This window comes from Lissotriton helveticus, chromosome 6, assembly GCF_964261635.1.
Source record: "Lissotriton helveticus chromosome 6, aLisHel1.1, whole genome shotgun sequence".
Lineage (NCBI taxonomy): Eukaryota > Metazoa > Chordata > Amphibia > Caudata > Salamandridae > Lissotriton > Lissotriton helveticus.
This window is the reverse complement of record NC_136067.1, coordinates 468,310,199-468,337,598: the sequence shown is the minus strand read 5'-3', so window position 1 is coordinate 468,337,598 and position 27,400 is coordinate 468,310,199. Positions and strand designations below refer to the sequence as shown.

At 41.8% G+C, this 27,400-nt stretch overlaps 1 protein-coding gene across 1 annotated transcript in view; it reads left to right on the top strand.

The window, feature by feature from the left end:
• The window catches only part of CSMD1 (CUB and Sushi multiple domains 1), a 4,503,734-nt gene that overhangs the window by 4,297,503 nt on the left and 178,831 nt on the right, over nt 1-27,400 (top strand). Inside the window, exons 58-59 of the mRNA XM_078647516.1 lie at nt 17,525-17,701; nt 21,346-21,525. Of these exons, the coding sequence (XP_078503642.1) occupies nt 17,525-17,701; nt 21,346-21,525 (357 nt within the window). The remainder of the gene's footprint in view (nt 1-17,524; nt 17,702-21,345; nt 21,526-27,400) is intronic.

Genomic DNA, 27,400 nt, shown 5'->3' with positions numbered 1-27,400 from the left:
AACTCAATACGGACAATACAGAAGTACTCATCATGGGCCCACACCCGACACCTGGAGTGACACCTGGTGGCCCACGGACCACACATTCAACCAAGCATGCAACCTGGACTCCAAACTCAAAATGGACAGCCAGATCAACTCTGTCACAGCCTCCTGCTTCTGCACCATCCGCCTCCTACGGAAAACCTTTAAATGGATCCCCCTTGAACACAGAAAGAACAGTCACACGCCCTTGTCAACAGCAGACTTGACTACGGCAACCCACACTACACCGGAATGAACAAAAACCTCACCAAAGCCCTCCACAACACCAGACCAGCATACCTGAATAGCCAACTCACATTCCATGCACCCCAAAGGACTCTACGATCAGCCCAGCTCTCCCATGCCGTAGTCCCTCGCACCAGGAAGTCCAGACCGGGAGGTCACTCCTTCTCCTTCCTCGCAGCCAGAGCCTGGGCCTGGAATGCCCTCCTGCTCCATATCAGACAGACGACATCACTCCCCAACTTCACGAGGGACCTCAAGACATGGCTCCTCCTTGATGGACAGGACCCTGTGCCTCCCCCCCCCCAGTGCCTTGAGACCCTTACTGGTGAGTAGTCGCGCTCAACAAGCCCATGATTGATTGATTGATTGATGTTTATGCAGACCTAGGTGCAGTTTAGGTGCAACTAGATTCAACCTATATATCAACACATTCTTGAGAATTTTGCACCTCAGATTCAATAAAGATAGGGGTGCATGCCTGGGGCACACACAACTTGTAAAATGCCTCAAAGACCTTCCGAATGAAGTGCACACAATAGCGTCACAGACAATAAGGTAAACTGCACCAAAGAGGAGTATGTTTGCCAGGAAGAGTCACTAGTCATCCTCATCTGAACAGGTAGAGGCCAATCACTGGTGAAGAGGTAAAGAGACTGTAGCGCATCTTGGTGATTATACACAGTTTTCGAGGTTATTTATATTACTTGAACACCCATGGGCACGGCCAGTGTCTCTGCTCTACTTAGGTTGGGTTGGAGCTTGCATACAATTAAGGAAGGAGAAGGACAGCCCAGGAGATTCTCAACAGGGACGTTAGTTTCAGCTTTAGCCAAGAAGAAGTGCGCATACTGCAGTTAACCACTTTGGGCACATAAACTGCACAGGTGTCACAAAGGTTCAAGTACAAAGACTTGCAACACAGTTCCAACCTATGTCCAACTACAGTTCAGAATTCAAGCCAACATATTTGCACTACACTTTCCCTAAGTATTGTAGTATCTGGGTACATCCTTACTCCAGAATTTACAGAGGGACGTTGTCTAACTGTAGAGAACCAGGTACCCCTTTGAAATGGCTGCTATGGTGTTAATTTATGTGGACTCTCTCCAGAAAGCCTGTAAACAAAAAAGAAAAAGGAATAGGAATTTTTAAATTGTACATTCATCATCCATCTTGGAAATTACATTTTAACATCGTAAAGTAAGTGTTAATGATTTGAAATTTGCCCTTTCTTCAGGGACACCCTGTATTTCTTGCCTGCTAATAAGAGGTAAAGTGCTGGCGCTCCTACTTTCAATTTGGTAAAATTGGTATACAACTGAATTGTTTATTTAACTTACCTATAAAGTCCTAGCAGATGGTAACAAGTGTACACTGGGCCTGTAAATTATATGCTGTCAGGGGGCTGCAGCATTCATTATGCCATCCATTGCAGTGGCAATGTAAAGCATGTCCATAGGCCTACTATTGTAGCCAAGCTGTGCCGATGCGGCGGCTATTCCGCCGCAGCGCTAAGGGGGCGGGGCGGCGGCACGGCGGTCCTGTGCTCGTGACGGAACCACTCCGTCACGGCACGCGGGTGAGCTGTGCTTGTGACGGAATGGTTCCGTCACGGCCCCGCCCGCTCAATAGAACGCGCCGCGCAGGCGCGGCGGCGGGGCCGTGACGGAACCGTTCCGTCACCAGCACAGCCCACCCGAGGCTCGTGAGGGAATGGTTCCGTCACGAGCATGGGAGGGGTTAAACTGAATTTTCAATATAGCAAAATAACCACTTTTTTGACAGGCCTTAACCTTCCTTTCACATGTTAATAAGTCAATCCTAAGTAACCCTATTGCTCATAAGGAGGGTGCATGGTATTTTAAAGTAAGGCTTGTAAAGGTTTAATATTACACATGTTTAAAGTGAAAACACCCAAAAAGCTATTTTCATAGTAGCAGGGTTCGCTGTTCCAAAGGAAAGCATATGGATGCAATAATACTTTTAATAAATGTTATCTGCAGCTAGGAAACATATACATATTAGATTTTGGGGCTTTTTGAAGTATTTGTCTTGAGCCACGTTCACTGGTGAAGTAGGATTTGCAATAAATAATTTGGAAAAGAGACTTTTTAGAAAGTTACATTTGTCTTCACTAAAACGAAATCGGCATTTTTCTCAAATAATTAGCATTTGAGTAGGCATGAATGATGTGAACTTCGGTGCCAGGAGCAAACAATAGGGAGAGCTGAATGGGCCGAGATGACCCATCTTAACCTGACAGATTTCACATAATAGTCTGTGAGATCCCTTTTAACTTTAAAGTGTTAAATCCTGATTGAAAGGTATGCTGCTGTTTTTCATATGGCACTTTGGACACAATTGAAAGAAGCCTTTCCTATCACAGGCAAATGATAGCTGACACTTGGGCCGGTCCCTTTTTTGTCCATCGAGTTGGATAGGTCTGAATCATAGGAGGCCTCTTTTATACATTGCATTGTCAAAGACATTTTGACAGATCTACTAGGTTTACATATAACATTTGGGGTGTACATCAGAGGAGGGAAACAGAATGCCAAAATAATTATTGAGTATCACCTGTCTGGTTTTTATACTTCTGTCTCTGGGGTGTTTGCGTGTACAGGGACTACTTCAAGCTGTATCTTAGTGTGAGAAATGGAAGTATACTTGGATTATCACACACCCTTTACAATCCAAGTTTAGTGTTTCTGAAGACATTGGCAATATTGAGAAATGCACAAAGTGGGTATGGTTAGCTACAAGAACCTTTACTCCATTGGTTAGGCATCCCTAGGCGTCATTCCCATCCACCAGCCTATGTCAGGCATAATTGTGGCATCTCCAGGCATCCTCTTCAGAACACACCTGGACCCGAATATGATCTGAAGAGAACTTAACAAGCTGTCTGCAACCTGAGAAGGGCCATGAAGGACTGGGACCTGGTCTCTCTCTAGTAACCAAGACAACGAAAGGGATTCCGAGGAACATAAGGCTGACCTCCTGTTCAATCTACAGGGATACAATAAGCTCCAAGAGGCCTTTCCTGCAAATGCCCAGCAGATCAGTGGTGTCTTGACCTAGAATGGTCTTTACCTGCCATTCTCTGAGTCTCGAAGTGCCTCCCCTGAGGTCCTGGGGAGCTTTTGAAGTATACACCTGTGGTGGATTGGGGATTAGTGGACTAAAGTTAGAAGGTAAAATATTTGGGAAGGATGAATTTGGTTGGTGTATCTGATTCACACTCCAACTTGCTCAGCTTCAAATTGTACCTAGGCCCTGTTCTATGGCAACCATTGGCTATCATTGGCACGTTGTATTTGTTGGAGCTATTGCCACCTAAAACGTTATTGAATTTTTGTCAGTCTTGTGTCATTTTATTATGTTTGTTTAATGTATTTTGGAAGTTTGATTATTTTGCATTTTAAGTTTAATTTAGTACTGCATAAATACATTGCCCTAAGTTAAGCCTGTCTGCTCTGTGCCATTGCTACCAGGAGGTTAAGCTCAGGTTTATTAAGGCCTCCTGACAAGGATTATGAGTAATACTTGAGGTGGATACTTAACCCCCTAAACTACTAACCCAGTTTCTTGCATTCACCATCAACTCTAGGTAATGGCAGTTACAAGAGTATTGGCTGTGTTCATGAAACATTTTGTAACATGTTTGGTATAATGTTAATCAAGTATTAAAGCATCACAATTCAGTCATTCATTCAAAGAAATCAACATTAAAAACACTCCCATCTTACCCAAACCACTGGAATACCTTGGAAGGCAACACCCCCTGTGACATTAGGCATTATAAAATGTAAGAAGGCTGGTGCACTGGAGGGCAAGGAGCAGTACCTATTTTACGATGATGGATGGAGAGCCCATCTTAGGTGATACCCTTTCATGACTCAGCAAAAGAGAGACCAAGAAGAGTACTAAGGGACTGAGGACAATTCAGGGACATAGGGACAAATTGAAAAATTATATGGCACACCTTCGCATTGAATTGGGGACATTTACCATTGGACCTCTAATTCACTTTTACATGCATAATCTAGATAAAAGAGAGAGGTTGCTAGAATTCTAAAGGTACCAGGCAGCGCAACATATTAAGAAAAGCTGAAACATATTATCAGGTTGTGCTACTTATCAAGATATAAAAAATTAAATTCTAGTATCACAATTGCTTCTTGAGGAAAATATAGCTTGTGTTTCAAAAGATTAAGTATTGATTGTTTGGTACAATTTATGAAAATGCTAATATTTGGGCTAAAGTTCCCTTCATTTTACATCATGAGGATGCTGTCATTCATCAGTTCTATATAGAGGCACTCATGATGAGTGGCTTTGTAAGATATGGAACTCTAAGGTGACTCAAATACAGCTGTAGTTATTTTATTACTTCTAATCTACTATGTTTAGTAAATTGAAGACGGTTAGAAGGTATTAAGTAGGCTAACACTAAAGCTTTATATTTCCCTGCAAAACCTGTTGTCTATAGCGTTCTCCTATTCCTCGTTTGTACTCCCTTTCTTAAATCAAAGTTTGTTTCCTTCACTAAATTCTCTGATATTAACATTCCCTTGATTCTGTTAGCAATTTCAACAATGGTCTGTGATGTTCATAGCTGCCAACCGTTTCATCCCCATGTTTGATACTTTTAGTCAGTCCTGCTTTTTTCATACTGAGCTGTTACAAATAAAGATAAGGGGAATTCTTTGCATGATAATGCATTAAAAAATAGTAATCTGATGCTATAGTTCTAGTTTGTGGCAGGGTCCTCTCTCATTCACCTTCCTAAAGTGCCCTCATTTCGGATATACTGAAGAGTTTCTTAAATCCACCTGTTCCTGAGGATGATGACCTCTCTGCTCACTGGCATGTTCTTAGGAGCACACATCTGAGTACTTATTTTCATGTTGTGGAGCCATTCACGTGTGATACTTCAAACTTGTGGTGTGAACCTGACAAAGGGTCTGTCTGGCTTGTACAATTGTAGGCTACGTCCCTAACATTGCATAGAAATAAATTATCTTACAGCCAGCAACATCTAGTCCATGTTTTACCTTGGCTAGTATTTGAAAGACTATGTGCATAGAGGTATATATTCCTGTCTGATGATTTCAAAGCAAGCCCTTCATATGTCACTTTATTGGTATGTGTTTATAGTTCTATTTTTGTCAGTTTCTGGTATTGTCATCGGAAGCAGAATGGCAAATTTATCTAATTCACCATTGGCTCAGCACCCATCTCGGTTTACAAATGCTTTGAGGAGAAACACAGAGGAAAAAAAGAAAATCCAGATACTAGTTTGAGAACCTTAACCCCTTCCGCGCTCAAGACGAGCTCAGCTCGTCATGAGTGACGACGCTCGCACGCTCATGACGAGCTGAGCTCGTCATGTAACGCGTTTTAAAACGCAGCGCGCAGCGGGAAAACCGCTACCGCGCATGCGGTTAAAGAAAGGAAGGTTGCAAAACCAATATAGTCATTTTAGTGACAACCATCATTACTGAAAGAGTCTTTTTTTTTTAATTGGGGGAAAAAAAAAAAAAAAAACTTGATTTGAAAAAGTTACAATTACATGATTGCGGCTCTTGGCAGAGGAGATGTCTCCATTCTGCTGGATCCACAGATGGGCTGGCAGAGCAAGTTCTGGCCCTATTCTAATGGTCAGGGCTGGACTGGTGATTTCGGACACCGGGCAATCCCCGGTAGGCTGGATGAGGTGGGGGCCGGTTTTGTGACAGGGGGTCGGTTCTATTGCTGGGGGCTAACTCTTTTGTCCGATGCAGCAAAAGCTTCCAAGAGCTCTCACTTCACGTGCTTTATAGACTACAGTGCTGCGTTCGACCACGTAGATCGGAAAAAACTCTGGCGGAAGCTGGACAGATGGGGAATCCCAGGCCCACTCTTACAGCAGCTGGTAATGCTATACACCGACACCTGGGTCAGTATCAAACTGGGTTCTGGCTCGCACGTCTCAAGACAAATCAAGACCAGTAAAGGCCTGAAACAGGGCTGCGTGCTAGCCCCCATGATGTTCAACCTCTTTCTTGCAGACCTCCCTGGCGAACTGGAGACAGTTAAATCCCATGCTCCAAGACTAGGTAACATCTCCCTCTCAAACCTCCTCTATGCAGACGACCTAGTCCTCATCAGTCGATCCCCCGTCGGTCTCCAACATCTCCTTGACAAAACCAACACATTTTCAAAAACCAACTCATTAACAATTAACTTAAACAAAACAAAAGTAATGACCATAAACTATCACAAAAAACGGAAACCCGCATGGTTCCTGGACGGACAGAGGTTAGACCAGGTAGCGTCTTATAAATACCTAGGCGTCACAATAGACGGCAATGGCTCCTTCAAACAACAACTAGAGGACATTCGTCGAAAGGGCACGACATTCTACCTATCGATAAAGCCTCTGCAGAAAGCACTTCCTGATCGGTCACTGGGCCCTCTCCTACAGGTATTAAGAGCTCGCCTACAGCCATGCTTACCTACGGCAGCGAATCCATGAGAGGCAAAGATGCAACAACACTAGATAAAACCATCAGTCTAGCATACAGGGCAATATTTCATCTCCCCACCAACTCATCACCCGCACAAATTCGCCTCGAATTCGGCCTCCAGAAACAAGCGGTGGAGAGAAGAGGCGCATATCTAAAAAGCTGGCGGAAAATCAGAGATGCCGACCACGGATCCTTAAACGCCCACCTCTGGACCGAACTAACCATCAGAGACAACTCACCTGCAAGGACCTACTTAATGGAATCACTGAAGGTCTTAGGACTTGCAGACTTATGGGAGTCGGCAACTGACCTTGGCACCTTCAAAAAAGTGGTGTCAAAAGTCACCAAGATGGTCTCATCAATTGAGGACAAAGCCACCCTAGCTAAGAGAGCTCATGGATGGGTCGTGCTGAATGGTTACACCGCTCTTAAACCACAAGAGTACCTAACGACGGGCCTCACACAGAAGACAAAAACTAAGTTCCTTAATATGCGCATGGGCAGAATTCCTATAGCTCCGCACCTGGCTCCATGGACAAGGGAGGATCCCGCAAATCAATGCCGCCTCTGTCTTTCTGCAAAAGAGGACCTCATACACATTATCTGTATCTGCACAAACCTCCGGGACATAAGGCGCTCCTTGTTTCGGGCTTTATGGAACCAGAAGGGCATAACGATGAAACTCAGCTAAACTGCAGAACAACAAAATTCTTTGATATAGTGGCCACAAGACTGAACGAAAAATCCAGAGGGTCATCTCAAGCAAAAGATAAACAATAACAGAGCAAACACCCCTGGCTATCATGGTGTTCGAATTTGAAAGTATCAAAGCCACGAAAACCCCACTGATTCTTATGCAACCTAAGCTGAGACTTTTATACTTTTTAACACTTGAGCTATTGCACCTTACTTGTTTTAAAGAAAATATTGACCTTTTAAATTTGTACGTTTCAAAATTGTGAGTTTTTATTAACTGTACAATAAATAAACCTTAAACCTTAAACCTATTGCTGGGGGCCGATTTGGCCGTGTCTGACCGACCCTGCAAACAAACATTGCATTAACTTCCATTCCAGCACATTGCAGCCTGAGCACAACGATTCTATGCATAAAGGGCTGGTGCTGTGGCGTGAGCAGTGACCTGACCCGCTGGCCGATTTCAAAGTCATTTAGGCAGCAGGCAGATCAGGCCTGACTCATTATAATTTAAAAACCAACTGACCATGTGATCATAATGACGCAGCTGCTCGCAGATGTCACCGCCTACGCGTCTCCGCATCTCAGTTTTAGTTTAATTCAGCATTAGGGTGGGGTCTGCTGCCTGGTGATCCTCATGCGCAATTAAATGTAAATTTGCGTGTGAGTCTGAGGCAAGGTCAAGGAGGAGGCAGGCATCGCTCGCTCTCAGAGGCCAGACAGGCCCCTTCATTTAATTCCCCCTGTCTGCTGCCCGCAGCCACAGATGAGTCTATTTACGACTGGACAAGGAGTTCCTCGGAGTCGGACCCGGTCCAATCCCGGACCTGTGATCCAAACGTGTGTCGGATACCAGGCAGGTTCTAAACTGAAACTGCCATCTCCAAAAAGTGTATGAATCGCCTGCCCAGTCAGTGTCACTGACACCAAGTGACGTACACCCTCATGCCAGACATTTCCGGCCCGCCAAACCCCACTTAACACAATTACCCACTCGCAGATCCCACCAGCCCAAGGAGGGAGGGCTATGGGTGAAAATAAATCCCCAGGTCGTTGAGCCTGTCCTCCCCTCAAATTTGACCCATTCCAGTAAAAAGTGAGAGCTTGGAAAAAAGTGATGCAGACCATTTTCAGAGGCGCTACCGAAAGGACCATTGCGCCAAAGCAAACAAAACAAGGGGCCCGTACCCTGGCCAGACTCTTGCATGTGTAGAAAACAAGAAACAACAATTAACAGGCGATACCTAAAAACAAGTCCAGGGTAATACACAGCTGAAGTATACCATCGCCCAATTTAGACTGAAAAATAATTTGTATAATTGCAGAGAAACTGGAAGAGCATCAGCTGGAGCAATCCGCAATTTTTATTGGGTTAAATTTCCAAAGCGCTCTAATATTTTCAATCGATATATGCCTTTCCTCTAAAGAAGAAGCCACCACTCTCACACGACGCCTCCGTGTATTCACTCCTCTGACTGTACCCCGGTACACAGGGTTAGTGGTAAATCCAGTGATGGTTGCTGGTGACTGCGATTACATATGTACTCTCAAGGAGACCCCTCCATTCGTCACAGAGGAGCCACACAGCCTTCCCTCATCACTGTCTACTCTATCCACCACCCGACCCCGCCCCTGTCCAGTTCATCTTTGCCTTTGTGTCGCACTTCTTCTCTTGTCTCCAGCATCTTCCATCACTTTACATTGACTCTCTTCTCGTCTCTCGCACACATGCCTCTCTTTGTCTTCATTATCATCATGTTATTGCTTTTCTTCCTTTCTCTTCCTCCCTCTCCTTCCTTCCTACATCGCTTCTCCTTCGCTCTCACTTGTAAACTCTCACTTATTTTTCCTCTCCCTGTCTGTCTCTCCTTCTCTTCCTCCATTATCTCTTTCCCTTTCACCACATCCCTTTTTACCTCTTTATTTCCCTCTTCCCTGTACAGTCCACCTCTCTCCTCCACCTCCACCCCTCTGGTTCTCTCCACCGTTATCACCATCTCCCTCCTCCGCCGCTTCTCTTCCCCCCTCCAACATCAATGTAAACACTTTCTTCTCTCATCAGGGCGTCCTTTGTCCTACCCCCTATGTCCATTTCCTCTCTAGTCTTATTTCTCTCACACCCCTCTTTCACTCCATCCCCCCATTGTTTATTCATTTCTTCATTCCTCATTCCTTCTCTCACTTCCTTTCTCTGTCCCCTTTCCAGTCCTATCCCTCACTCCATGTTTCCCACAGGTGCTTCCTGCCTCATTTCCATCTCACCCCTCATTTTCCCTCTCTTCTCACGCTCCAATTTCCTGTGCCCATTTCACTCCCTCTAACTCACCCCTTTCCTTTTCCCTTCCCAGCCTAATTACACTCTCTCTCTCCACTGCCCTGTTTCTCTCTCTCCTCCTCCCTCACCTTTCCCCCTTGTCCTCCCTGCCTGGCTGTGTGTGTGTGTGCTCATCTCCTCCGAGCCTCCCCTCTCTGACTTTCCCTTTTCTTTACCCCTGCTTGTCTTGTCCTCCCCGCCCATCGGCACTCTTCCGCGCGACCCGTTCCAGTCTCCCTAGCGGCCTCCCACGGCCCGTGCCACTCATGCCCTCTGCCTGGTCTCAGTATCTGTGAGCTGCTGCAGTCTGTGCCCATGGCAGTCTGGGTTTCCCTCACTGATCTCACCCAGTCAGGGCTGAGCCCGTCACTCACAGGCTAGGCTGAGAAGAGGACGCACACTTGCACTGGGCTCCTGTCTTCAGAGGACACGCAACCCCACACTCTGGGCTGGGGGAGGGGTGATGGCTAAGTTTGCGCTGCCGCCCGTCACACCTGTGAACATTTGCACGTTCTGTCTGAATTCAGTGTTGTTATCCAGCCAATATGGTCAGGTGTGCCCTCAACCCAGCCAATGTGGTTTCACTTGCTTGCAATATTTAAAATGTTAAATAATACGTGTGAGAAAATGTATTTGGTACTTTGGCTAATGGTCCTCGAATAAATTATTGGACACAGGGGTGGGGCACAGATTTAAAAAGTCTGAAGAAAATTGGTCAGATGATAAGTTTCTGAGCTTTGGAATCAACACCAAATGTATGATGCAGCTCAAATAATTCCTTCTCTCTCTGTGCCTACAATTGAAAATCAGTGCACCTGTGTAATGCACTCATGTGTAAAATCCAGTGTACTGTGCAGAATGCTACACATATTCCAACCCTTTCCCCCTCAGCCCCCGCACGTGTTTCAGCCTGGCAGACACCTTTAAGCACTGACTGCACAGCTTTTCATCTGAGCTGTTGAGCACAGGGGACATTGTGGTAAATACGGCTTAGTGGGTTAATGCATGTGCTGGTGAGCAGATCTCTATGTCGGGGACAGATTAAGACATTTAAGAGGGTTAATGTAGCTGTTGTGAAGCTCACTAAACTCCAGGTTCCAATCTGGTAAAATAGCATAGAGGTTAATGCACCTGCTGCAGAGTACCAGCAGGGAACAGTCTTTAACTTGGCATATATCAAAGATTTTAGGTGAACAGTCCTTATCTGGCCCTGTGATTCTAAGGTCCCTAAGTTTACAAGCAAAAACACTGGTCAGTTTCGCAACAATGACTGTGAAAATCCGCATTCATGGTGATCTACGTCACCCATGGAGTCCCTGCTTACATTTCACATATTACTTCTTGCATTCCTTATGAGTGTTTTCTTTTTCCATATGTGTTTCTGTAGGTTTTACACAAGGTATGACTCTTGTATAGTGCATATTGTGAACTGTCGACTCTAGGCATATGAGTGAGTTCAGGTTGTGGGTGGGTGTTTATGATGGAACACGATTGATATCTCTGCAGCTGAGGTTGAAGAAAGGTGAGTTTCTTTCAGTTCCTGTCAGTAGGTTATCCAGGTATTCAGACTGCATGCTCATCCCATCCTTGGCCTCTCCGCAGAGCGCACAGAGCAATGGTCTCATATGTTCCAATGATAACTGTTGGGAAGTGTGTGAAGGAAGTACACAGCGGTAAAAATATAGACCGTGCCAAAGGAATAGAAATGAAATGCTTCCAAGTGTGTGGGTTGAGTGTGGCAGGGATGGTGGAGTGAAGAAGATAAAAGCGGGTATGTGCAGAAGGCGAGAGTGAAAGGAATGACGCAGAAGAGGAAAGAGATGACACGGTTTTGCAACTACGTTTAGGCACAGAATGTTAGTTTCTGTGTTTTCAGCCATGCCCTTCCTTACATAGACCACGACTCTTGGAAAATATTTCTAGTTCTATTTCTTTTGCCACATCCCTTCTAGAGACCACTTGCCGTTTATATCCTACTTGAAGCACTCGGTATGTATATAGGACACTAGGTAAATGCACCTGTTTTCCTATGCTTTCATAACCCGCAGTCTGGAGGCTCAGTTCCTCATCTGGCACATTATCACTCACGCTGCAAACAGCTGCAGGTTCCAATCCCAAACCCACGTGCCGCAGTCTACCCTACAGCAGTGGGTCATTGAGTGTACCCGGTCCCTTTCCAGTATTTTCATTACTCTCAGACTCATTATTCTCATACTCCTCATGGTCAACAGCTTCATCCTTCTTCACACAACTACAGTATATCTATTGTCATTTGCTTGTGCCTTTTAAAGGAAAATAAAGAAGAGAAAAATCAATAGCGAAAAAAGAAAGGGATACAAAGGAGAAGGGAGTGAAAGAGAAGCTAGGATGGGAAAGAGAGTCGAAGGCATAGGAGACAAGAGGAAGAAGTGAGAGAAGGAATGGAATAAAGTAATGGGGTGAAAGAAAGGAGGAACAAGGGTAAGGGAGGGAGGAATGAGATAGCATTAACCAGGATAGAAATTAAGTAAAGAATCACAATGGATGAGAGGGAAGATTATATTTAAAACAAGGGTTATGGAAAAGAAGAGACAATGAGGATAAGAACTGAAAGGATAAGAGGAAAATCAAATGGCAAAAAAGGTTTAAGAATGAAGAATTTGACATCTGAGTAAAAAGCGTAGAAGGCAGGATTAGGAAAAAGAGTAGCAAGGGAAAGAAAGGTAACTGGGAGAATGCCCTTGTTTCTGGGAAAGAACACGTTTCAAAAAAGCATAATAAACAGCTAGATGAAGATTATTGAATCTGGCTGAAATTACTTGAACAAGAGTGAATATTAAGAAGCCAGGGACATCTCATGGAAAATGTTTTTAGTAGCCAAAGTAGTCTAGTCAGACCATCCTATTATATCGGAGCTAAACTTGCAGTTGCAGTTTAGGGAGATAGTGGTCTTGTTCTAACTGGTGCTCCTCAGTGAGACACTAGATGCCACCCCAGTGTATTTATTAAAATGCAAACAGAAAATAAGATGTATACGAATCACTACTTGTGTCTATTTGTGGTGCTCTCTGAAAGAATGTCAATGGGTACATATGAATGGGTGGGTAACCAGGTGCACTTTCAAAGTTGATACAATTGAATATGTAATGAAAATGTGCTGTAAAATTCACCATTTTGGTCTGTCTTATTCCCAAACCCCCTTGGTAGCGGTCGGGCTCGCTCGCTATGCGCCGGACGGGGGCTGGTCTGAGAAAATATGCCAAGGCTGCTTTCAGTTCCCAGTCCCCGCCCTGCTAATGGTCAGCATGGTAGGACTCAGAGGGCAGAGTCCGGTCCTGGGTTTAAGTTCGTTTGAGCCTTCTGTCCCCGAGGCTTTAGTCAGGAGGTGAGGCAACTAGTCCTTGTAGTCAATCCAGGGCCCGGATTGAACAGATGCAGGTCCAGTCCTTTTCTCCCATTGAAAAGGACAGCAGGTTGAAGTTTAGCATAGCACGGTAGCAGTCCCAAGCACAGCCAATGCAGTCCACATCGGTTTTGCCCCTGTACAAAGCTCCACTGACACAGACCCTCGCAGACCCTCGCATCACAAATCGCTCGTTGAAGGATGCATCTACAACGACCTAGGTTCTTGCATCGTAGCTTCACTGCTCTTCGGAACAGAGACCTCGAATGTGCAAAGCATCCTCCACATCGGAACCCCTCAATGCTCCACAACTAGGTGAGCTCCATTGCAGTCAACCCGAACTTTGACTTTGTCCTAGTCTGGTGCTACCAGATATCCACAGTAGACGAATTCAGTTTTTTGCTGCTGTTTTCACTTAAAGCCTTAAAATAGCATATCTCCAGTTCTGCTAATTTGAGATATTATGTTTTGATCTTGATTTATATATTGAAATGTACACTGTTTCAAAATCAGTGTGAGATTTTTCTTGTGTTGTGTTATCACTTTATTGCTGTTTTGAGCGCTGCATAAATACTTTACACATTGCCTCAAGTTTAAGCCTGCCAGCTCTGTGCCAAGCTACTAGAGGGTTTAGCACAAGTTAATTTGGATTTTGCTTGTGCCTCGCACAGACAAAAATTGTGCTTGCTGCTTCAGTAGGGTTTTATCCTCCAACTAGCAATTCAAAGTCTTAAACAGAAATATATGTTTGAGCCAAATCCAAATCTTGACCGCTTCTACAAACCTGTTTAAAAGCAGTGCACTCTTTATACTTTAGTCAGGTCCTCCAAGTCAATGAGATGTTAACATTGTCTTACATGCTTTTTGCTAACGTGATTGAAATAGAACAGGTGAGAGCATTGTGTGTTTTACTCTGATGAATGTTTTTGATTGTTGTTTGAGAAATGGTGCTATAATCATATCTGCTTTACAAGCATAATAAACAATGTAAAATCTTTTAATCTGTGGAATGACACTCTCTAAAATAGTGTTTGAGATAGTACTGCAATGCACATTAGCAAGAACGAATGGGCATCTTTCTCCAACCTCATAGGAAAATTTCCAATTCAGAAATGTATCTAATCCGTAAAAAACCAGTATGAGACCGAAGTCCAAAGCTATTTTACTATCACAAAGTCTGCAATTCGCAAAATCACAGGTTTTGCAACGACAAATTGCAGTTTGTTAAAGTATGTATCAATGTTTTTGCAACCAAGGAAATTGTACTTTAGCCTCAATGGAGGGGGTGGCCCATACGCATATGAGAATGGTTCCTCTAAGGATCGCCTTCACCTTTGCCTTTGTTGTGGAGCAGACCTTCAAACAATCAAAGAAAATGTTTTCTTTTTAAATGCATTCCTGATTCCTTTAAGGGCAGGGGCGGCCTTAGGCATGTGCAAGCTGTGCACATGCAGAAGGCCGCCAAACCCCAGGGGCCGCCACGCCAATATATATCCTTAATATAATAATCCTCTGAGGATGGATACATATTTGCGTGGCGGCCCCTGGCAGGGATTTGGCGGCCTCAGGCTCTGTTCCACTTCCAAACACCCTCACCCCCCCCACTCTTCACTGTCCTCCGCGCCTGCCTTTCTCCGGGGTCCCCCTACCTATGCTCCCTGCCCAGGGCCGCCATGAGCCTAGAGCCACCCCTGAGAAATGAGTTGCATTCTAAAAAAAAGTTGAATTTATTAAAAGTGTGATCACAGATATGGTGATCTGCTGAACCCAGCAGGCCACCCTGTGATGGTATGCAATTGCAGTAAGTCACAATTTGTGACACACCTCATAAATATTGATGAATTAGGTGGGATTGTGATTTTCTGAATTTTGTGAACTGACCTAGTAGTAATTAGGTTGGTTGCAAAAATTCCTTTTCATTCTAAAAACGTTGGTTCACAATTTGAGATCACTTTTTGCAAATGGAAACTTCATGATTTAATTTAAGATTTATAGAGTGCAACATTCACCCGAGGGCATCAAGGCGCTGAGGACTAGCCACCTGGCAGAGGACAAACTTTACACCAAATGCATCTGCCCTAGCTGATGGATTAGCCGGAGAATAGCCAGGTCTTAAGAGCTTTTCAGAATGGCTGGAGGCGAGGGATGGCTGAAAGGAAGAGAATTCCTGAGTTTGCTTGCGGCCACAGAGAAGGTTCTATCGCCCCACTTCTTTCTTTTGGTTCTCAGTACCGCAAACCGCAGTTAGAGAGATGAGCGTAGAGGTCTTCCAGGGGAGTGCCAGCAGAGCATGGTTTTTAACCTGGTAGGTAAAGGAGGTAGAGTGCCTTATGTACCATACAGAGTGATTTGAGGCTGATGCGTTTATTGATGGGGAGCCAATACAGGATTTCTAATCCCTTCCCCGCAGACTGTTTTTAGGAATGTCCAGGACCTGTCTTGCCATTGCATTTTGCACCACCTGTACTTTATATTGCATATTCTTACTGGAGTCCAGGTACAGTGAGTTACAATTGCCCAGTCTCGCCATAATTAGGGCAAGAGCTATCTGTTTGCGTGCAGGCCGTTAGATTAAGGGGAAGATTTTTTTTAGCATCCTTTTAATCCAGGTGCAAGTGGAGATGGTGCGGTTCGTTTGGACATTAAGGTCAAGTTCCATACACCAGGCCCATAGGTTTGTTGAAGTGTTTTTAGCTGATATGATTTCGAACGATATAATATTGGAATATGTTTATTCTGTGGCATAAGGTTTACTGTGTGTATGCATTAAAATTTAAGGGATCATATATTTTGGCAGAAGTCGCTGTGTTGTTCTTTGTTATTGTATCACTGGATAAGTATTTCCAGATTTAAAACCTTTTAAGTATATTTCTATTTCAGAGCTTTGTTGAATAGACTGCGTAGCCAAGGTGGTCACTAGACTGCAGCGATTTTTCAAGGGGCGTTTTACAGCATAAACAAAATGTGTTAGCACTAGCAAGGTCAACATTGCCACTGACGGGCAGTCGCTGGCACAATGGTGGTTGCCCTTGGTCAGAGATTTTTAACATCTTCCATGGTGAATATAAGTCCTTGGAAGAGCTATTCTTGCAAAACATTACCAACACATTCAGGGCTGAAATTAGTTGGCGTAAGTTATTTACTGCTACGTTAAAGTGCCAGGGTCTGACACAGAATTCAAGTTGGCTGTTTGAGCAGAAAAACATCTTGGTTGAAGCAAGGCGTGATGAGCCTTTCTCACAAATATCTACTCGAGCTATACCAGAGGCAACAAGAGGATACCGTCGACCAGAAACGAATCTCTACATAAAAAACAAATGAATTTTCATGTTCTCCAAAGCTTTTTTTAATATCTTGTTCATTATTAGGTTTGTCTAAACACTACATAAACTTTGCACTGGTAAAAAAACAGGCTCATTGTACCTTTCTTGTGTAACAGTGATTCGAGAAGGCATTTTTCCTATCATCCGATGTTACTGATTTTTGCACCAACTCAAACATGGAAAGACATGGATTCTGAAACATTTCGTACTAATGTTTTGCTTGTTAAATCATTGTTTGTGCGTTGTATATATTTTAACAAGAACCTTTAGTTCAAGAATACTTCCTATAGCAGAATAATTGTCAGTTTTTTTACTAACATCTTTTGCTAAAAACATAGCCACATCGTACACATTTTAACATTGGAGAAACTTTTTTCGACGCAGAGCTGGCGCTTTAAAGTTTTGAGGATCATTATTCTATATTAATCTGTTCATCGTTTTAATATTTATTGGCTTGGAAGGTCTCCTGCTTGTAGAGAGAAGAAGAGATGCATGTCTTGCTCCCTGTCTATCTATCTATCTATCTATCTATCTATCTATCTATCTATCTATCTATCTATCTATCTATCTATCTATCTATCTATCTATCTATCTATCTATCTATCTATCTATCTATCTATCTATCTATCTATCTATCTATCTTTCTATCTATCTTTGGTCGTCTTTCTGTCCAATTCACAAATTAATTTACACATGTGGCTATCTCTATTTCATTGCCAAAGAATCAAGTATGGACCAAATAAGCTCATCACATATTAATATTGAAGTTAAACACATTGAATTAGATGCTGAAAAGATCATTGTTTTTAATATCTGAGATATAGTGGCAGTTTGTTTAATATGTGTCTGCATCTTATATTGAACAGTGTATTTAGGCGACGTCATATTAATGACAGTTTTGCCTATGTGAGCAGTATCATAATGCTGTAGTAAACACTCATTCATTTAAACTCATCTCATTTCTCATTTAACACAGCGAGTCATTTAACACGACGTATTAAACTTTACACTTTCTTTTTTCTTTTAGCGGTATCTTGTGGAAACCCAGGCACTCCGGCCAATGGCATGATACTAAGCAGTGATGGGATTCTTTTTTCCAGCTCAGTTGTCTATGCCTGCTGGGAAGGTTACAAGACATCTGGGCTCACTACCCGACATTGCACGGCCAATGGGACTTGGACTGGGAACACGCCAGAGTGCACAGGTTAACATCTGTCTTTATTTCTGGACTGGTTTGAAGAGTGAAAAATGTCATGTAGGTTGTGGAGAGAATGACTATTAATTTTCCTATAAAAGTTATTTCCATTTGCCATTATGTTTGAATTTTAAGACGTAGAAAAAATGAATTTGACCAGAATCGTGGGGGTCACTCCCTCCTATTGGCAGTCGTAAGGGTCTGAATCCTGATATTTCAAAACCATAAGACAACCCTTTTTGCAAAGCTTTTGTTACATAAATAACGCAGTCAAAGCTCTCTGAATCCATGTTTTATGTTCAAATAGACGAAACTTAATGTTATACCCTCTCTGTGTTGTGTGCAGATCTATAAATGAAGGTGCAGATATACAAGTTGGCTTACATTGCGTATGCACCATGTAACGTAGTAGAGGCACAACACAGATCAAAAATGTGATTTCTGAAGCCATTCAAGACCACTTTGCGTGGCCCAGAGTGGCACCATAATTCTGGAGTTCAGCAACACAGCACATATTGCTGAATTGCCCTACTTTGGCCCAGGAAGACGATTCATGGGCGTTGCGTGGGTGTTCCAACTGAACTCACATGGTTTTTGATGCATTCCCCGATTTACCAGAACTGATAGACCTGGGAATGCACCAAAAAGACACGCCTTCTCAGGGGAGGCTTAACAAAGAGAAAATGCCTCTCAGGACTGTTTTTGTGCAAAAACAATCCTGCATGCAAACCCTTGCACCTTGGTGCAAGAGTGTCTGCATTGGTGCTAGGCTGCCCATTGTGCACCAGACCTGAGGAAAGGGCAGGAATGAGCTGTATTGCCTTAAATACAGGGCATTCCTTTCCTTTCCCTGTGATGGAGTGCAGCAAGGTGACTTGCTCCGCTGCACTGTATCACATTCTCTTTTCAATAAGCCCCAAAATCCATAATGTTCACACATAAAAATAGCCAGCTTCTGCAGTCTTAAGCCAGATAAATTGACAGTGAAGCCAGAGAGCATTTCAATATTTTTAAAGAGTTAGTGATAGCAATTTGTTCATTAGTACACTTGATAACAAAAATCATAATATGCCATAGAACAATTTAAAGTTATGGTGAGCATATCCTATTGAGATATCTTTTGTGCATTGTCAAATTAAAAATGTAAACAATTACAGTTTTCACTTGCATTTATGGAACAAAGTAAACATTTGTTTGTTAAACATGTCAAATTTATTTTTGATATGACCTATAAACTGTCTAGCTGTCAAAAAATATTAAAAGTACCTATAATGCACTTATTGTCTAAGATTTCAAAGATCGAGATGTAATCTCAACATCCTTGTGAAATGGCCCACAAATGCTTAATTTGTAATAATATAAATGCTGTTCCCCAAATTTGGAGACATGCCTTTCCTGTGCATGCGGCCTGCTCATCAACTATACAGTCAGCATGGTGGAACAGCAGCCTGCGCACCGGCCTAGAGACAGAACATTACTTCTCCTTAAGACTCAATTGTGGTTCATAGAAATAGAAGAACGCTACCAATATAACAAAATGGCACTGCATTAGCAGTATTTTTTCTATTTCCATGTTTGTTGAAAATAAAAAAGATGTATCAGCTTTTTCCTGCTACTCAGAGGGGGGCCATAACAATGTAAAAGATGGCAGACTACTGGCGCACTAAAATAACTGCTGGTGGTAATCCTTGACACAAATAGCCCACTGACTGAATGTATGTGAGCATGGACACCTCAGCAATGTGGCATACTATGCACTCTACTCTAATCTCTGTTATATTTGCATACATTTCTTAAATAAGTCTCTGAATACCCAAGACATGATGACATTTATACTTTTCAATGTTATTACTGTAAGTATATAATCTTTCCTTTCATGTCACGCTGCATTCAGATATATAATGTGAATGTATTTACTTAGTGGGATATGGAAATGGGGGATTGTGATAGGCTGCAATTGCTTTAACTACAATATATGTCAGAACGAAACCTTTGTCTGATGATTTCGTAATGTGAAACATTGGTCTTAAAGCAGTAGGCCAATGGCCATACTATGAAAGCCTAATTTTGCTAATTATCACCAGATGAAACATGCCAGAACGTGTATGTATTAATTACAGCTATTTTCAGGCAAGCCTGACTAGTATAGCCAAACCCTTCCAACGCCCTGTTTGAGGTAAACCCGGCTAGTGTCATTATTCGTTCTTGCACTGTTATTGCTACCCTGTGTTTGACAATACTTTGTTAGTCTAGGTTTTGACTGAGCAGCTGTGAAACAGACAAATTGCTTACAATATACTAAAGTAGACTTTGGGTCTGCCTCCTTCAACCATTAGCTTTTTACCAGACCCCTAAAGCCATTGGCTGGAGACTTTCCAATCAAATCTAGGCTTAGCCAAGAATAGCCTTTCACTCCCCCTTGATGCTATGGACTGATAGTGTGTATCCTTCCACCTCTATTGTAGTGCAACATTGATCTGCATGTGGGACTATGTTACAGCTATAGCCATCCCCGCCTGCTCTTGCTTTCTCCCTCCCAAGTGTCTCACAGTGTTCCTCATCATGTTCCGTGTCCCTCCTGTGCATCACTCCCTCTCGTTCCTCTTCCCCACATCCCCTCTTTTCATGTACACTCCTTGTTCCCTCCCTCGTACCAGTGTGTACTCATTGTTACCCCATCCATTAGCCCCTTTATCTTTTCATCTGCCCTTCCTCCATACCCTAGTCACTTTTTGTTACCCCATGCCTACTGTCCCCTCTTTATTTGCAACTCCAACCCCTTGGTGCAGCTTCTTATACCTTCCTCTTGGACTGGTTATTTAAAAAAAAAATGTCAATGGAAATTAAATGTGAGCTATATAGTTGCATACAGAACCATCCTCTTTTAGTTTGAAAGTCAATTCAAGGTTGGGTGGTAAGTAAGCCTTTATTAGAGCCCTTTCATTTCATTCGATGTGATAGGAACTAAATAACAACTATAATGAAGGCCCCATGTTGCCCAACCGTTATTTGGCATAGGAACAAAGACTATGGTATGGAAGGCTACGGAGCCTTAAGTAAGAGACTGGCGTTCATTTACTGATTGGATTTAATGTTCTTAGACTACATGCACTAGCACTCATCTATTTGCTTTGCCAACAGTTGTAACTTGTTATAATGCAAAGAGAGGATTGAGTTAAATATGACTAAGACTGAGGTTTTGCCTTCTAAACAAGATAAACTTCACACATGGGTGTAGCATGGCTAATGCAAGTGGATTTTCCTCATTTGATCACTGTGATCATCTTGCTTCAAATATAAAATCGTTATTTGGCCTTGAGTGTACACATACATATACAATGATTTGCTTACATGGTTTGAAGTTTCATTCCAATTGGTTGTTGAAGAAACAAGTGACCCAAGATATATGGTCAGGAACAACATTACATTGTTGTTTACACTTCATCTAAAATCATTCTTAAATTTATAGAGGTCATAGATGGCAAGGATTTGCCATTCTATGGCTTTATGTGGTTTTTATATTCCAACTTTAGTAAGACAGGTGATAATGCAGATGTAAAAGGGGAAATGAACATGTAAGGAAATAATTGTCATATTGTATGTTTACGACTGTAGTTCTTAAAAAAATCTGTTTTTATGTTTCCTATCCGTAGTTATTAGTTGTGCAGATCCTGGGACCCTAGCAAACGGCATTCGGTTTGGAAGTGATTTTACATTTAATAAGACAGTGGTCTATCGATGTAACCCTGGCTATCTGACTGAACCTGGAGCATCATCTGCCATGCTTTGCACCAAAGATGGGATGTGGAACCAAAGTAAACCAACTTGCAGAGGTTTGTTTAGTAACACAATCCCATTTGTTTGCAAATAACTGACAAAAGGAATACGCATATTTTAAATAATGATAACAGTTTGAAGAATTGTCTAACCAAAAGGTATAAAACAATAGAAAGTTAAGTATCCTCCTTTATGTGTCACTAATAGCTGAACAATAAAAGTGTATAAAGAAAAAGTATATGCCCCAAAGGTCAGTTGAAAACATGTGAGCTTTATTTAAGATATGACTTATGACCTCAGTGTGACAGCATAAGGTCACACTGCTACAATGTGCCTGTATACACTTGCAGGTGATTAGAATGCAGCAATAACACAGATTACATAACATAACATCGGATGAAAGCTAATATATACGTCTTTTCATGTTATGGCAGGACCCATCAGTTCAACGGGTTCACAATTCACAGAACCACTCACCTGCCAGGACCCCATAAAAAAATAAATGACGTTCACATTTGTGGCACTAGGGAGTTGATGCTGTGATCTGTCACTGGGGTTCTTTGAGTTCTAAATGTTCTTTCCACAATTTCATTATACTGTTTGAATTCTAGAGGAATTATAATACCAAGCGGAGGAATCCACTGGTCATCAAGACCCAGGAAAATTAATAAAAGCATAGTTCCAAGATTTAACTATTGATAGGGTTTATGCTTCAAATGTGTAGGAGAAATTATATGTATTCATATAAATATTTAATTTATGAATTGTTTGGTTTTAGTGATTACATTTTCTTTACTCTGAAATCTGTGTAGTTCCATTTATTTTAATGTTTGTCCTTTTTTAATTAAATGTACACTATGACTAAGGAGGTATTTTGGAGGGGTGAAAATGCCCATTTGGGCCTTAACAGCATTGCTGTTTTTGCATTTTATTGTTTTCATTTTTCTTCGTGCTGCTAATCTTTGTTATTCATGAAACACATTGTTTTTTTTTCTTTTCTCATCACATTTTTTAAATATAGTCATTATCTTCCACATAATATCAGTGCATGATGATTTCTTGGCGCAGTTCAGTTGGTTAATAATGCTGCTTTGCCGTGTTGTTCATAACTGATTAAATTTGGGTTGTTTATTTCTTGGCATCAGATTTCCTAAGGATTTGCACTATTGCAAAACAACAAAATTGTCACAAAGTGACTCATTTGTATTTACTTTCTAACTTAAAATACATTTTGTGCTGGAATGGTTACCTTTTCCCCCTTGTAAAAAGTGTTTTGCACTGGTTGGTGTTACTTTTTGTCATGGGGAAGTTACTTGGGCAAATCAGCATAAATACCAATAGGGTTTAACCCAAATTCTGATCTATTTAAATAATCTGAACTAATCTGCATCAAAACACTGATGCCTCCTTGAAGCAGGACTTAGCAAGGAGAAATGATCTAATTTCTCCAAAAAAAACACGCATTCCATGAGTGCTGCAACAGCACATACCCAGTGCAGAGTATCCTTCTGAAATGTGTCTTTCCACAGTAATTTACACTGAAAGGATATGTTTCTAGTGCATGCTCACTTCTGCACCTTTAAGTAAGGATTTGTGTCACACAAGGAACCCTAATTAGAATACCAATGTAAGGGATAGTTGGCAACAGCAGCAGGCATTACATATGATCGTGTGATGTGTTAGCTCCCTTGTACAAAGGAGCACAGGCAATTTGATTGCTATGCTGAGTTGTATGAAAAATTGAAAATCTACCCCTTAGCTTCACTAATTGGTAAGTGAGGTATTTGTTAGAAAATCAAGGGAATACATTTAGCAAATTCACAGTTGTTTGTAAATTATGTATACACTAACTTTGTTGCACTAGAACATTTCTTAAAGTCGTTTGGAAAGCAGGTGAAGTTCACCCATCTATGTATTGTCCACAGTCCTCTATAAATTAGGGTATCTTAGGTGCTGGTAGCTTAGCTATTTTCATAGGTTGTTATATGTGTGGCGAGTTACGTAATATGAATCTATCTATGATGCCACAGAGCTTTGAAGAAAGGCGAGGTTTGGGGAGAATAGTACAGAGTAAGATGGACAGCAGGAGTAACCTATCCTGAGGGTTAAATCTCACGATTTACAATTTTTAGTGCCTTCCTGAGGGGTACAAAATAAGGGGCTAGCAAAAACCAGGCATTGAGGGAATTTCAGAATCATAGCAAAAAGGCTTGATGCCTTTTCTGTTCAATTTTATATTTTCCTACTTTGAACTTCTAGAGGTTGTTAGTGTGATTGTTATTTAGTCAGTTGCTGAAATTGATCTTGCTTTTCAACTATAGTTGTGTGGTTGGTATACATTCTATCAAACGTCTGGACAAACCTGATCAGCTAGCCAGATGAACATTGTTCAGTAAACTTCGAGTTCCTTTTGAGATGTAAGTAAGCAACTGTTGCCTTTCTCAAAAGGAGATAGAACCAGTACTTGTTTGGCTGCTCTGAAGTCTATTGCTGGGAAAATAGCTATCATTTTCCAGAGCTTGAAGTGTCTGTGATAGGTTCAAACCAAGTCCTGGGCACACGTTTAGGTGAATGTTAAAGAATGTCAATTAATAGTAATCGTATTGTGAGCAAGAATAATAACAGGGTCGACACCAGTGGATGCTTTTTTTTAAATGTATTTAGCGACTTTCTTCAAACAGTAACACGAAAGGAAAACTAGCCGACACGTGTTTCGTCACTCGGGTAATCACCTGTGACTCTTCAGGGATGAAGGGGATAGTATCCGCGTGGACTCGCAAGACGGGTGATATTTCCAACCCGGTCAGAATGGGTGTGAAGGTAATCGAAAGCCAAAACGGCGGGCTGGTGAAATTAACTGGGGGGAGGACGGGTAGGTCCCTTCCCCGTGGATTCAGAAACCTGTTAAGACAGGCGGGTACATCCGTCTTCCATGAGTCCAGTGTACGGTGTGGCAGGGCACTGTCTGTATCCATCTCGCTTTCACATGGAAAGCGAGACGGATACAGACTGTGCTTTTCCATCTAATGTCTAAGGTGATTTTAGGTTTTAAGAAGAATACATACTGGTGTTCCATGTCCCCAGCCTTGGAAGCCTATCGCATGAAGCTCACAGTGTTGGAGAAAACATTAGTTAGATCATTGCTCTTGGTCCCCGTACATAACCACTTGGTCCCACTTTATTTTGACACAGGATGAAAAGAGTATCTGCTCTGGCACATTTAAAGCCACTACTATTCTCGATCCATATCTGGACTATGTTATGTTATGTTATGTTATTTTACAGCACTTCTAGCCACACAGCTACTCCGGGGAGCATCCCGGTGCGTGCCCTACAAGTCAGTTAGACAGATCTAAGAAGTCTGGTTAAAGAGTAAGGTCTTAAGTTTCTTAATGAATGACCGCGGGTCACTCACAGCATGAAGCTACGCGGGGAGTTGATTTCAAGCCATAGGCCGCAGCCATGACAAGGATCTTCTACCGGCCCTCTATTTGAGGACTATCCCAGAATTAGATGAATAGAGAGATTCCTTGAATGTTATAAAGATAATGGACCATGCCTTAGAGATACCCAGGTTAAGGTTTTTCCTCGACTGGTGTTAAAATGTCGGTTTGAGCAGAGTGTGGTACTCACCTGAATTACCTTGGCAAGGTGGACAAGCAGGCCTTGAAATCAACCTACTGGTTACTAGTGTGGCAAGAAAAAACAACCAGGGGCACTATGGGCCATCGTACCGAGCAGTTCTTGGCATTCAAACCTACTCCTGTTTGAGAAAGTTACATAGACAATCAATATACTACCATTGGCCAAGATCATGTTTATACAATTTAGAACAGGCTATTTGGCCCTGCAATTGGTTAGTAAAAACTGGAATAAAAATCTCTTGTCTGATTCATGTCCAGCTTGTGGCATGAACTCTAAGACTCTTGACCATATTATGTTTGTCTGTCCTGAATACCATGGTGTGCACAGAAAATGGTTGTGCCCGATCTGTTTGTCCTTAGAGGTACCACATTTTAGAGAGGCGCAATGAGTCTTGACGACTGACAAAATTGGCCCGGTTGCTTTTTCTGTGAGCTGGTTCATGTTCAATTTTTGTATAAAGCAGGAGAAGTTTCTGAAATCATTTTAAATTTTAGTATTTTACCCCCAGATTCATCAAGAACACATTTTGCTATTCCTTAATAGTGAAAAATACGGATTCGCTATTAAGGAATTGCAAAATGCTATTCATCAAGAAATCACATAAAAAATAGCGATTTCTAATAATTCCTTAATTCCGACTCGCAAATTGCGATTCGCAATTAAGGACTATCTCCCCATTCATTCCTATGGGCAGGCCCATAGGAATGAATGGGAAGACAATCTCAATTTGCTAATCGCAATTAGCGATTCGCAAATTGAGATTGCGATTCCAAGGGTGCTATTTACCACGTAGTTAGACTTCGCGGTAAATAGCGGCCCCAGAATGCGAATTTGCAATTTTAAAATGGTTCATGAATTGCATGTAAGGAATCTCAAATTGAGATTCCTTAAATGCAATTAATCGCAATTTAGCGATTTCTAGTATTGCGATTTTTGCATTTGGGATGATGAATCCCAAATGCAAAAATAGCGCTCGCAAAGGGCCAGATTCTCAGAATCTGGCCCTTTGCAAGCCGATTTTAGTTTGATGAATCTGGCTGTTAGTGCATGGCCTGCCCTGTGGAAACCATTAAAAGTATTTATGTATTAGGTATATAATTGTGAAATGTAATACTTATTTCTTATTGACCACCACATTTTAAGCACTTTTCAGAACATTGCACCTCATAAAACATCATGAATTTTATACAACTGTGAAACCTGGAATTAATTTGAATTTGCAGAGATTGGACTATTAATTTGAGGTATATGTTGATTTTCCATCAGAAACATCTGCACCAAAGCTGCACTGCACATAGTCTGCTGGTATTAGGTTTTATGATTTCATAATAATGTTTTATTACAGTATATTCATGCATTATGGATATTGAATGAAGCTAAATCTGTTGTATGTAGTACATGGAAAGTACCGTTGATGGTTATGATGATGATAAACTAAAATTACAAAAAATTGGATGGATCCTTGTGTACCTTCAACGTTATAGGAATGTGGTTTATTACTATTCATCTAACATCATACAATTATCTTTACATCTAACCTAAGAGATTAAATCAAATATTGAGAATGAATCTCAATAGCAGTAATAATGAATAGGTTGGCTTTGAGGTAGCCTTGGACATGGAACCAGTACATGCAGGTTAGTAAGGTAACACTTCTCTGTTGTGGTGATCTTGTAAAAGAAAAATGTTGTTCTCCATCAAGGAGATCACATTTGTCATGGAACAAGGAAGCATGAAAATCAACAAGCAATTTTACGATCAAGGCATGAACTGAACCCCTAGGCACTGAATGCATGAGCCTCTTTGGGCATTAAAAGATAAAAAGGCATACTTCATGCACACTCATGTCACTGCCCCCCAAAGAAAGTGGAAGCCAAAGATAAGCAGACAATTTCAATAGGATTATAGCTACCCTCTGTTGCCACAGACATGATTACATTCAGAAAGCACATATTTCCATTTCTTCCTATACAAACTGGGTAGTAAATGAAAAAAGTATGAGTAGGAAATTGGAGTATTAGTTTTGGGGGGGAAAACAACCTCAAATAATAATTACAATCCTTGCCAGGGTGAACAACAAAAGTCACTAAATAAAGATGTGCTTACACTTCCTAGCTTGGTACAAAGGCAGTCAGGCTTAAGTTAGAGGCAATGCGTAAAGTATTTGTCCAGTACTGAAACAGTAATAAAGTAAAAACACAACACAAGAAAAATCCTAGACAAATTTAGAAAAATAGGGACTATTTTAATACATAAAATGAAGACAGAAATGTTCTAATTAGTAGA